General features: G+C 37.4%; 1 protein-coding gene across 2 annotated transcripts; it reads right to left on the bottom strand.

The window, feature by feature from the left end:
- Positions 1-1,186: 1,186 nt before the first annotated feature.
- dlx6.L (distal-less homeobox 6 L homeolog) lies at positions 1,187-6,259 on the bottom strand. 2 transcript variants are annotated; one of them, XM_018266435.2, is made up of 3 exons: positions 5,651-6,235; positions 3,685-3,878; positions 1,187-1,941 (listed from the first exon to the last, which is right to left on the bottom strand). In XM_018266435.2, the coding sequence occupies exons 1-3, from the start codon at positions 5,982-5,984 to the stop codon at positions 1,690-1,692; spliced, it is 780 nt and encodes a 259-aa protein (XP_018121924.1). In that variant the 5' UTR covers positions 5,985-6,235; the 3' UTR covers positions 1,187-1,689.
- Positions 6,260-12,500: the final 6,241 nt, after the last annotated feature.

Raw genomic sequence — 12,500 nt, 5'->3', positions numbered from 1 at the left:
AATTATTCAGCGATCCTCTGAGCAGCTGTAATTCTGAAATCTTTCTCCCTTCTTTTCACTATTATAATCTTGGTTAATTTTCAATTTTAGGTCCTACATCTCTGCAATTTGTGTATGAATAACAGAATAATTTCCCTTTTTTGTTTCGCTTTTCCTGTTCCTGAAGCTAAATAAAGATGGCTTTTTAGTATTAAAAGTGGAAGAAAATTACAGGTAATTATCTTTGACGGTAAAAACGCTGTAATCAGCGGGCTACATGAAAAATTACTCTAATTATGGCTGCATTTAAGAGAATGGAGGAAGAAAAAAAAAACCTTCTTGTGGATAAAAACGTTAAATTGTCCCCAATGTCTGCTTGTAACTGGATGGGACGGCAGCTGCAGGCTTTGTTCAGCAATGATCCTGGGGAGATGTGAACCCAAAGTTGCACAGTGGGAAGGGGGAGAGATAAGGCGGCTCTGTTCAATAACATAACAATGCGACACATACAAAATGACAAGACTGACCGGTTTAAGCCATTTCTGAAGACTGGAACTGGAAAAAAAATAAAAAATAAAAAACAAAAACACACACACACACAAAACAGGGGTGTATTGGTAAGTAATCTTTTGCTTTGTGCCTAATTATAGTGACTGTCCTTTTGCACGACTGTGTGTAACTGTCATTATATCGAGCACTCTCTGGCTGTCTATTGACTTCTCATAAGTGGCTCAGTGCTTTCAAGGTTCAGCATTTGAAAGAGGCCCAGGTCTCTCCCATTAATTCTCCCAGCAAGGGGCATGACAAAACTGCTTCGGATTTTTTTTTTTGGGGACTAAATTTGCACTGCCCGCAGTAGCGCTAAGGGCAAGCGCAGCGCATATTCCATCACAGATGGACCGTTTAGAAATAACTTGTAAGAAACGAATCTGCTTGTGTTGTTGTTATTATCGTTGCTTGTTTTGTGCACAAAATGCAACTGGTAACCTGATGTTATTTAACTCCAATCTCTATTTTTTCCTTCTGCGCTAGCGCAATGTCTATACGCTGTCTCTGTTCTGTAAACATGTTTATTCTAACCCTCTTCATTTTGCACAGGACTGCAGGGACTAGGGTAGGAGCTGGAGCTGTAGTTTGTCAATGGGAAGTTGACAGTTGCAGATGACATTTGGGAAAGATGCCCTTATAAAGGATATAGGACACAGGCTTGTTGAGGAATGCTTGTTTTTTTGTTTCCATTTATGAAAGACAATAACATACAAAGGATATATACAACTGCAATTCAACAATATATACATATGTGTCATTATTATAAACGTCTCTATAGCTTGCCAAGCGAATGGCACCGGCCACCAGAGCTGATTCATTCACAGTCTCTATAGAAAACAGTGGTTCCTAAGCAGGGTCCGAAGATCAGTTATTTTATGGGGTTCCAAGTCTGTTGTTGGGTGCCCACTTCTCCCTGCACATTGCTGTACATGGCTTTTGTTTGTTTTTTTTATTTTGTCACATGCAGATAACTTGCCCTTTAATCCAAACTTGTTTGTTCTTATCTTGGGAGTCCGGCAGAGATTATCCAAGGGCCAATGAGGTGTATCACTGAGGTTTAGCCCACTCGTGGGTTCACTGTATGTTCCCCAGATCCTGGCACGTGACTGGCATGAGTGCCACTTGTTCCACAAGTCTTTTGCCAAACTTGACCTAGAAGCTTCACATCATTTGTGATCTCTGCATTGTGTCTTGGTGCGGGGACGAGTACCAGTGGGAGTAGCCAGGCATGTAACTGTTGGGAGCCATACTAACCCCTTTAGCAGTGGCCGAAACGTCCCACACGGGAGGAATGGCTGGAGAGCGAGGGGACAGGGCGGCTGTGCCGGGCAATGGGTCGCTTTCCAGGGGATTACTGCCTTGTTTCAGCAGCTTCTTGTACTTGGACCGTTTGTTCTGAAACCAGATCTTTACCTGCAGTCAAAATAGAAGAATTTCATATTAAAGAAAGAAACTCGGAGTACCCAGAAAATCCAACGGTTAATGGGAGATTGTGGTTCGTCTGTACCAAGGACCTTAATGGTGAAGCCATACCACACGTTCACTTGCAATATATATATATATATACACACACACACAGGTTTTTTGCCATAATTCTTTTTATCTTCATTTTCTATGTGTATCTTCTATCTAAAACGTATTTGGGTATCGTTTTGTATACCGTTTGTTCATCTTTATCTGTTTCTCTTTATGTTTTATGTATCTATTCTTTACTTGATTTTCATCAGTCATTATCTATCAGTCATTATCTATCTATCAGTCGTTTAAGTATTTATCTTGCAGTTGCAATTTCTGTTAGAATAAATAGGAGTTATTAAAAAACCACCTCAATAACATAAACACACACATATAAACACACACACACTCTCACACACTCACATATACACACACACACACACACTCTCTCTCACACACACACAAATATATGCATGGCCAGTAATGCTTGTCAAACACAAAGAACGCTGAGATTTATCAGTGTCGCTTACAATTGTATATCAACAGTTTTAGGGAAAGACATATTTCTAATGTAAGGATTTCTTTGTATTAAAAAAGTAAAGCTCAAGGGCCCAGTGTCTGTAGATTCTGCTGGACAGACTGACACCCAGCTCCCCTTAGATATTGCATGTGTGTTGCTGTTAAACGTCTGGTGGTACTATATATTCTAGAAAATCAGATGGCACACACTGTTGCAATTATGCTACATTTTTGTGATCTATGGAGATCTCAATAAATCACGAAAATGCTACACTATATGGATTATTGGAACTGGTTTATGCAGTAAGGTTTTCAGATTGAGCACCACAGTATTTTATACACAGAATTTTGAACGATCATACGTTAGATAGTGGTACTATATATATATATATATATATATATATATATATATATATATATATATATATATATATATATATATAATACAACCTCATTTTGGTTTATATATATATATATATGTATATATATAGGCAACATTGCCATCAAAACTAGCACCCACATTAGCTGAATGTAGACATACATTTCCCTTACCTTATATCATAAATGTCTTTATGAGAAATATGTTTATTAATCTAATATATATATATGATGTTTGTAAAATAGAAATGTGCATATAAATATATAGATATATATCATGCATTATAATAGTAATATGTGTGCATGCAATATAAATATGTGTGTGTATATATGTACAGTATATACGTATACATAAATATATATATATATATATATATATATATATATATATATATATATATATATATATATATATATATATATATATATATATATATATATATATAATAAGTTACTCTATCTTCTGCCTGGCATAACTAAAGAAAACTAATATTAACTAAATTATATGAGAGGTACAATGGATCTTGGATATTCTGACTGTGCATTTTTCCCAGCCAAGTAATTTATATTATGTTATTTGCTCAAAGTGCAATGCGACTCTGCAGAAGTGCCTTGGATGGGATTATTTGCTGAAGTCGCATTTTTCTAAAGCAATGAACAGAATCCTTATTAGATTAATGTATTAATTGTGTGATATGCATTAAAGATCCTGCTAGTAGGAGATGGCTGGGCAGCTTACTGGCATTGTGCTTTTAGGTGTTGTGTTCTGCCTTGGGGCTCTCAGGGATGTCCCTGGTGTATTACCTGTGTCTGAGTGAGACCCAAAGAAGCGGCCAGCTCTGCCCTCTCTGGTAGTGCCAGGTATTGGGTTTGCTGGAAGCGATGGTTTAAAGCCTGCAACTGGAGACTGGAGTATATCGTCCTGGGCTTGCGAATTTTCTTTCCTTTCCCATTAAACCGGATTTCCCCATTTTCTATCACCGTTGTTTTTTGCTGGTCTGCTGAAGGAGAAGCACAGAAATGATACTGAGATTAGTATGTAGCTAGTTGCAATGACATGATTAGGATATAATAGAAGCTGAATATGTCACAATTTAATTACCCATATATGTGTTTAAAAAAATGGAATAATTTTAGTTGCCCTTTGTCTATGACCCAGACATAAATGGCACGGACGAGCTCTTGCATGAGGCCCCAGCAAAGCAACAGATTTATTGTATTATTCTCTAGGAAAGGCTGGGGATCCTTTCAGCCAACGAGATGTTTACACGGCTAATTGACTTTATGTAACCAATTTGCTGCCTAGTGAGTGAACAATCGGTGATTCTGAGTTTCTGATCGGCCAGTCATATATCTTCCAATCAAATCATCTGCCGTCTGGAAATAAATAACTTGGGGGGAAATATCGGTCATTTCAAAATGAATCTCACGTCCATTTTTATGACACAAATACACCACATCAAACCCCTCCATTGTGACATCAACGCAGTGAACACGAGTGCCCATATTCTTAGAATACAAGCAGCAGGCCTTTGATTACATCTCTCCTATTTATCTGCCAGAGCAAAAGGAGGCCAAATAACCCATTTAAAACCAAAAATACGGTGCCTTTTCATCCTCATCATTGTACGAGCACATTTACGCACGAAATGGCAAATATGAAACGAAAAATACTATAGAAAAACAAGCACTACAGTAAAGGGTTTTTTATCATATATTTACTATACCACATGGGAAAATGACAAAACACTTTAAAATGTCTCATTCACTTAAACCGACAGTGCTGCGGCCTGTGGCAGTGCCCAAAGAGGTTACAAGGTAATCCAAATTCAGTAGTGGATTTTGCCCTATAACAGTATCAGTATTATCATTGAATATTAACAATAGCAATAATACTCAGCGTTATTTGCAGACACTTCCATTGATAATACTAATAATAATAATACTAATAATACTACTACTACTACTACTACTACTACTACTAATAATAATAATTATAATAATAATATTTTAATGCCACGGTCATTTAATAAAGACACGAATAACTGTCATTAAAACTGGCCAGTCCCCACATGATGAGCAGGGCCACTCTCATAGTTGGCTTAATAAGAATATGATTGGATAGATGGTGCCCCTGTTTAGATACATAAGAACAGCGACAACAATAACAACTATTATACTATACAGCTGCAGATAATGGGTTTTAGTGTGTAAAGTGTATTTAATTATCAATACGTATAAAGATGCAAAGCGAGTAGAATAAATAACCTAATAAGCAAAATAAGTGAGTCCATGTACTAAGCATCCCCTTTCTGGTACTTATTGTTAAATTGGGTTGTCACTCAGAGGGGTGCAGTGGCTTCAATTCACAATTTTCTATTAAAATACAAAGCCAGAAAAAAAAACCAGATTCCTATATTTTATAGCTGGTAGTAAAAAATATTTCCGTGTATTTAAAGTATAACACTGCATGTCTCTTATTATAAATATAATTGCACAGTATAAGAGCAATTATGGGAAAATGGTGGAAAAAAGCAGTTTATATTAAATCTGTATAATATAAATAAAAAGGGACAGAAAATAAAGAAAAGCTGTGTGCCCGGTGCTGGCACAATCCGTGGTTCCTAAAGTCTAGCCCAGTCACAATGCCACAGAGAAGTTGCATGTTTAATTAATAAGGGAGAAGCTAGAGTATCGCAGCGACCCCAGGGGCAGATGAAAGAAGGGCGCTACTTGTAGTTATAGGAGAGGGTGTAGTGGTCGGCCTTACCTGGTTCCTCGGCTCGGTTCTGAGTGGTGGTGCTGCTGCTGCTGTTGCTGTTGTAGGTCTGCAGGTAGGGGCTGTGCTGAGAGTGGCTCATGTAAGGGTAGGCGGCCAGGGATCGGCTGTACGAGTTGCTGCCGGAGTAGTTGGTGTCGTGCTGGTGGTGCGGGTGATGGTGCGGGTGGGAGCCGGAGTGCAGGCAGTGTAGAGGGTAGTGACCGGCTGCCATGACCGGCGAGCTTTGCTGGGAGTGGGACTGCTGCTGACCAAACTCCATAAAGGCAGACTTGGAGGAGTCCTGAGCTTCCAAGCCGTCAGCCATCGTAGTCATGGTCATCATCAAACTTTCTGATTGAGAGCAATCAAGCCCCCTCCCCACCCCTGTGAGGCCACCTACCCTATACTTAAGGTAATTCCCCCTTCCCTTGCAGCACAGAGTGAGAGGCCTTGCAGCACACGGCTAAATGGAGTCTTCTTTTCTTTCTTTTTCTCTCGCTTTTTTTTCCCCCCAGAATGTTAAAGGAGCCCCCCTCTCCTCGGCTAATTCTCACTTGTTTTGCCTTGTGCTGTTAAGGCAGAGATTTAAGGTGGATTCTGTTAAAGTTCAGCTTCTGCCTTTAGACTTGATGCACAAGCCACAAGTCGAATGGTTTGTCTCCAAAAGGGCAGCGCCTCCCGATTGGTCAGTCAACCCCTGACGTCACAATCCCTCTGCTTCTACTGGCGTTTGTACGTGCGAGTTGGAGCCCACCTTCCAGCGAGCTCCCCCAGCACTAACGCTCTCACCTCCCTGCGAATAATAGCAAATAGCAACTACCCGACCGCGTATATGTAAGAAAAGGGAATCAGACTGCTCACATTCTGCATTATTTTAAATGATAAATACAACGGATTTTTTCTTGCCATGTTTTTTTTTTGTATGGCACCATTTTTTTAATATATATATATTTAGGCCAGATCAATTTGTTCTTGGCATTCAATGGTTAGGAGTGGCACTGACATTTAACCACTTGGCTGCCACGGGTGAGCATTGCTGACTGGCTTATTTGCAGTCAATATCTCCTCCCTTTAATATTAATTTGTATTACAAAAATCTGTTTAGTCCCCAGTATTCACAGGTGTTGTCTGACAAAGAAGACAATCCCCATTTTATCCCTTTAGCAGACAACAGCCCAATAATTGAGATCTTCCCATAGATATGTGGATTAGTGGCACATTGCTCGGCCGATGCAGAGTCATCAGATATACATGTGCATCATGCAAGTGTGGTTAGTGGTTTGGCAAAAAATACTGATACGTCTGTGCTACTACACAAGTAAAAGAATCACAGCCACGAAATGATATGTGCATTCTAAATACAACTTTTATTTTATTTTATTGTCAACATTGTTAATGATAAAAATAGAACCGATTCCCAGGCATTTTTACATTCGCAGAGAGGCAATTAGAGATCTAATCAGGAATACACAAAAAAAAAAAAAATCTCCCATGATTAACTGCAGTACTTTGTTCAAATTGCTACTATAAAATTCAGAACAATTTGCCTGTAATGATTATGGACTGGGTTTATTTTGGGAGGTGGAATAAAAGTGGATATAGCATAAATTATCCTCTAATTATACACCAGTGTCGCCTCAATTATCCTCTTATCAAAATGGTTGTCTAACTGCAGCATTTAGTTTCACTTCATTTTTATAAAAAGAACTTCATACCTTATTATTATTAATCCATTTATTATTTGCTAGGGGATTTATATCTGCACATCCAGCTGCTTGTACCATTTCTGTTCATATATGGACTGGGTAAAGACACTAAACTTTTGCACATTGGGCTATGCTGGATCTAGATTAGGATTTGGAATCTTCTGTAGAAGAAATTGAAGCAGGTTGGTCTTCAGGTAACAGCAACTAAACGACCAAATGGGAAATCTGTCTGGCAATCGAATGAATAAGTAGATCTCTGTATATTTCAATCCCTGAACGCAATCTTTGGCTTGTGGATGGAATGTCACCAGAACTGAACAATAAAACGGAACCGTTCGATTGTGGACTGTATTGTTGGATTTTTACCCCTTTTTACATTTTCTTCATTTTAATAACATCCAGTTTCCTCGGTAAGCACTCTGGAAATATCTCCATATATTTATATGAGGTTGGTAATTGAAATAATGTATTAGTGCGTTTGCCAGCGCAGACCATGGAGACCTGCTAATTATTTTTACTTTTATGCCAATAAACAATACTATTTTGTTTGAAATATTCTGCTGAAAATTGGGGGGATCGTTTAAAACGTCTACGAAAAATAAAAAATCATAGAAAATGCATTTTTGTGGTTTAAAAATCACATCTCATAGAAAATAGGAGAAAGTGCCAAAGCCCCTTTCTCCTAAAAATTAAAGCTTATACTGTATTCATTCGATGAAATTTAAGGGATCATTGGAAAAATATACTGTGGTTTGGGTTCTGAGTAAATGTAAATCTCAGAGCAAACGTATTTATATTTTCATTAGTATTAAGGGCTGAAAAATAGTCTTTTAAAGATCCCAGGTTTACTAATATCCCCTTATAAATCAGAGCTTTGTTCCAAATGAATTATGTGCAATGAAATCCATTGATATTTTCCTTTTGAAGCATTTTGAATTGTCTTGTAGGTATATTTGCAAAAATAAAAATAGGTAATCAGGTTATATAATAAATGTATTTAATGCAAAATCGGGGCTCTCGTTTGACCACTGTTTACTGTGTCAGAAGTAGTCTGTTATTAGTCCAAAATTGCCAGGGCACTTGGGTAATGAAAAGGTTAAATGTGGTAGGTGCGTTATTGTTATTATTTGTCCTTAACAATTGTTCCACTTTAAAGCGAAAATAGCAGTAACTGGACAATCGCACTAAACTACAATGAATAAAAATATACACACTAATAAAAATGACATGGAAAAAAATGAGGCTTTTCTTTGACTTGTTTCATGTTTCATGTTAGAGAACAGGAGCAGGTATATTAGTCAGTTTTACTGCTATTTTGCCTGCAGCCAGTCTGTTACCCCTCTTGCTTTTGGAGCTTACAGGTGCATAGGTTCCCAGGCAGATTGGCACTGTGGGGGCTTTCCTATTTAGTTTGAACTGCTAGTGCCCAAGGATGGTTTTTTTAGGGGTCCCACTGCAGACAATAGAAGCTTTTATCCCTACAGCTACTTTCATAAATATAGATACTAGGAGCAAAGGGAAGAAAGGATTGAGATATGAGGAATGAAGGCTGGATAGTAAATGTTGAGAGACATCCGATTAGATTAAAATCCGATTAAAATTATAGATAAAATGGAGTAAAGTTCCAAAACGAATCGAAATTTTGTTCTTATAATTTGTCATCAATTATATTTTTATTATTATTATTATAGTATTTTATTATTATTATATTATTATTATTATTATAATATTATATATATATATATATATATATATATATATATATACATACACATTCATAGATATAGATATATATGTATTCTTCACAGATAAGGCAGAATACACTAAATTTGTATTACACGTTTTCCACGTTTAATTAGGGAGAATGTACCTTCATTAAGTTACCATTTCCCTATGTTGATTGGCTGATGCTAATGGCTCTTGATGACTGAATGAAGTGAAGTTTGTTGTAAATATTTATTGCTTTATTTTCTCTGTCTGTTCTTGTGTCCCCTTGAGAAAGCTCGGTGCTAAAAGGAGCCACACCTTAAAGGGATTGTAATGTGCTGTGGGGTGTATGTTCTACTCCGCTACATCTAAGGTGCTGAACTCTAGGCCACTGCCTGGAGGGATGGGATCCCCCGCTGTTTAATTACTGTCCATCCCTAGACTTTTCAATGCCGCCCATTGTTTCCAGGTTGTAGAGTGTTTTTCGCTCGCTGAGAAGAAGAATCGGCCTGGAGGAGTGGGCCTTTATACGCTTTTTAGCATTCAAAAAATGATGAATTTTTTAAGGCAATCTGTGTAAGGTGTGGGAGGAGGCATTTTAACTGGAAAGGCAGGTGTGGATAATGTAAGATCTGTTACAGCATTTTCCCCCTTATTATCACAGGCCAGAGACACTTCCAGACCCTTTAACCCTTCCCCTTCCAATAGCCAAAGGAAGGATAATGCTGACCATTTTCAATGGGCCTTGTGAGCAGTCTCACTGTCAGTTATCATAAGCAGCAGCCCTTTACCAAAACTCGTCTGTAGGATACCATGCAGATTTCTTCTACGGATGTTAAACGTTGGTTTATAGGAGCTACAGGGGGCAGCCTCCTTTTTCAGGGCTTGAGTGTTATAATTTAACAACAGTAGCAGGACAGCAGGCTGGATACCCAGCAATTTGATCATTTATATTTTATGGTTATTTGCTGTTTTAACCTGTCTATCTGACGTGTCTCATATTATTATAAAACCTACAAAACCTACGAATTATCTGTAAAAAAAAAATATATCCTTATAAATTGAGGTGCATGGTCAGCAATTATAATAGGTGCCTCAATGATGTCATTTGTGTCACATGACTTGATAAAAGCCAACCCTCTGCTGTAAATTATGCAGCTATTTGAAGTCATCAGAGAGTTACAATGACTACTGTTTATCTTGGGTATATATACATGCAATATATATATGTGTGTGTGTGTATATAGACATATTAAGTTCAGATAATTTAGGGTGGAAGGAGCGTAATCCTTGTGTATTGTACTATTAAAGGAATGAAGAATCTCACATAGCTCCCTAATATATTTTGATCAAAAGATTGATGGCAGGAATCTGTAGGGCAATCCTTTTAAAGTGATAGCTTAGAATTCTGGTGCAGAGTGTTCCCCCTGCCAGGGAGAATAGGAAACCCTAATCCTGCTGGATAACTTGTCTGTGTGATTTATAATTTGGGTGCTTTGGCATGATAAAGCTGGCTTGCAGTTGCAGGAAGAAGAACACACAGCAACAGGAAACTGGGCCTATTTTTAGCTTGTTAACCATATGCCGGCCCTTCTTCCCTCTTCCCACCCCATTCACCCTACAAGAAAAATGATTCCATAACCATTGTGAGCCTCCTTCCAATTTATTTACAACAAATCTCTATTTACCCCTGAGGACTCCTTAATGTTTCCTGTGGTAGCAGAGACATTAAATATATTGCCAATAATATACATTCCTGCAGTGCTGACTCCCTGCCTGACTGATATCTACCTGCCTCCCTTTGCACACCCATTCATTGCTTTATTTATCACCTAGACTAGAGAAATAAACTCGCAAAGGAAACATAGACCTATGTAATCAATGTAAATGTATATGTCTTATGACTTATAGACCATATGTTGAAAATGGCACTGCTTAACCACTAAACTAGCAGTATAAAATGAAAAATTATATATATATATATATATATATATATATATATATATATATATATTTCACTTTTTAAACATGATAGCACTCTGTATTATACAGTTGCATCTTTTCTGCTGAGCGGTGATATTTCTAATTATTCTAGCAGTGGAGACAGCGAGGAATAGGGAATACAGTCTAAAGAAACTGCCTCTAATATGATACATACTTTTAATAACCCAGTCTCCATACCAGCTGTCCTGACATTAAAAAGGGTCTGAGGGTTGGTAAGGTAGGGCCTTGTTGTACTTTGTTGTACTTTAATCATTATCAGAATTTGTTTTTCCCTGACAAGTTCCATTATCTGATTTAATTAACAGGACATGATTTAATATACTGATATTACCCATATAATTATATAATACCTATATTAATATCATGGCATATTAGAAGGAATGGTATAGGGCGGTTGGTAAATGTCTCTATACAGTGGCTGGAACCTGATTCTGCCATGGTGTTTATGCTATGTGTGTTTTGCCTCTTTTTAAATGATCTCTGCAGATAACCTATTTTCACCCTATTTTAATGCTAATGAAATGAGAGGTGCACCCTAAGCTACATCTAAAGCTTCCCATCCAGGATGAAATATTAAAGCAAAATGCAAAGAATAGATTCCCCTTCATCAAATTGTCTTTTAATTTGTCACAAGAGAAAATCGTTTAGGGGGGGAAAAATCAATGTCTGTTTCAGCTCTCTGGCAAGTGAAAACAGACACTTTAATTGCACAAAATTATGGCGATGCCCCCCCACCTTTCATTCTGTTTATCTTCAGTTTATTTTTAGTTCACATCAAATGCAAGCACATTTCCTTTGGTGGGATTAGTGCAATTATTTGCTCTACCTGGGGCACCAGTCATCTACATGCTAAAATTATAAAACACTAAAGTCTATCTATCTATCTATCTATCTATCTATCTATCTATCTATCTATCTATCTATCTATCTATCTATCTATCTATCTATCATCTATCTATCTATCTATCTATCTATCTATCTATCTATCTATCCAAACACATGTGTAAGTCTATAGCTTGATGTGCATGGAAATCATTCACAGTATGCATAGAAATTTCATATTTCTTTGTAGAAATAGCAATTCCAGTAAATTCAATAATACTTGAAAAGTAGGCAACGCTACAATCTAGTTTCTAGCCATGGAGAGATGAGAGTGTGCAAATGGGACCCCTGCTTAATAGAATATGGTGTTTAGAGCAGATACGTTATGGTGTAAATACCAGGCAAACACTGCTCAATTTAAGTCTTCTCTGGTCAATGTCACTTTAAATAATCCGCTACTTGTATAAATAACGAGGAGAGAGAGAGAGAGCTCAGATGGATGATACACCTACTGTAGTGCCAGATGCACCTCCAGGGCAGATACAATATTATCTATCATCTATCATCTATCTATCTATCTATTTCTTATCTATCTATCTATCTATCCATCCATCCATCCA

This window comes from Xenopus laevis, chromosome 6L (assembly GCF_017654675.1).
Source record: "Xenopus laevis strain J_2021 chromosome 6L, Xenopus_laevis_v10.1, whole genome shotgun sequence".
NCBI lineage: Eukaryota > Metazoa > Chordata > Amphibia > Anura > Pipidae > Xenopus > Xenopus laevis.
The sequence above is the reverse complement of the archived record's forward strand: the minus strand, read 5'-3'. Positions and strand labels throughout refer to the sequence as shown.

Excerpts from the sequence above, each read along its gene's own strand:
- dlx6.L (XM_018266435.2), bottom strand. The coding sequence starts at position 5,984 with ATGATGACCATGACTACGATGGCTGACGGCTTGGAAGCTCAGGACTCC. Across the intron at positions 3,879-5,650 it reads GAACCGAGCCGAGGAACCAG|ACCAGCAAAAAACAACGGTG; the intron begins GTAAGGCCGACC and ends CTCCTTCAGCAG. Across the intron at positions 1,942-3,684 it reads TGGGTCTCACTCAGACACAG|GTAAAGATCTGGTTTCAGAA; the intron begins GTAATACACCAG and ends TTTTGACTGCAG.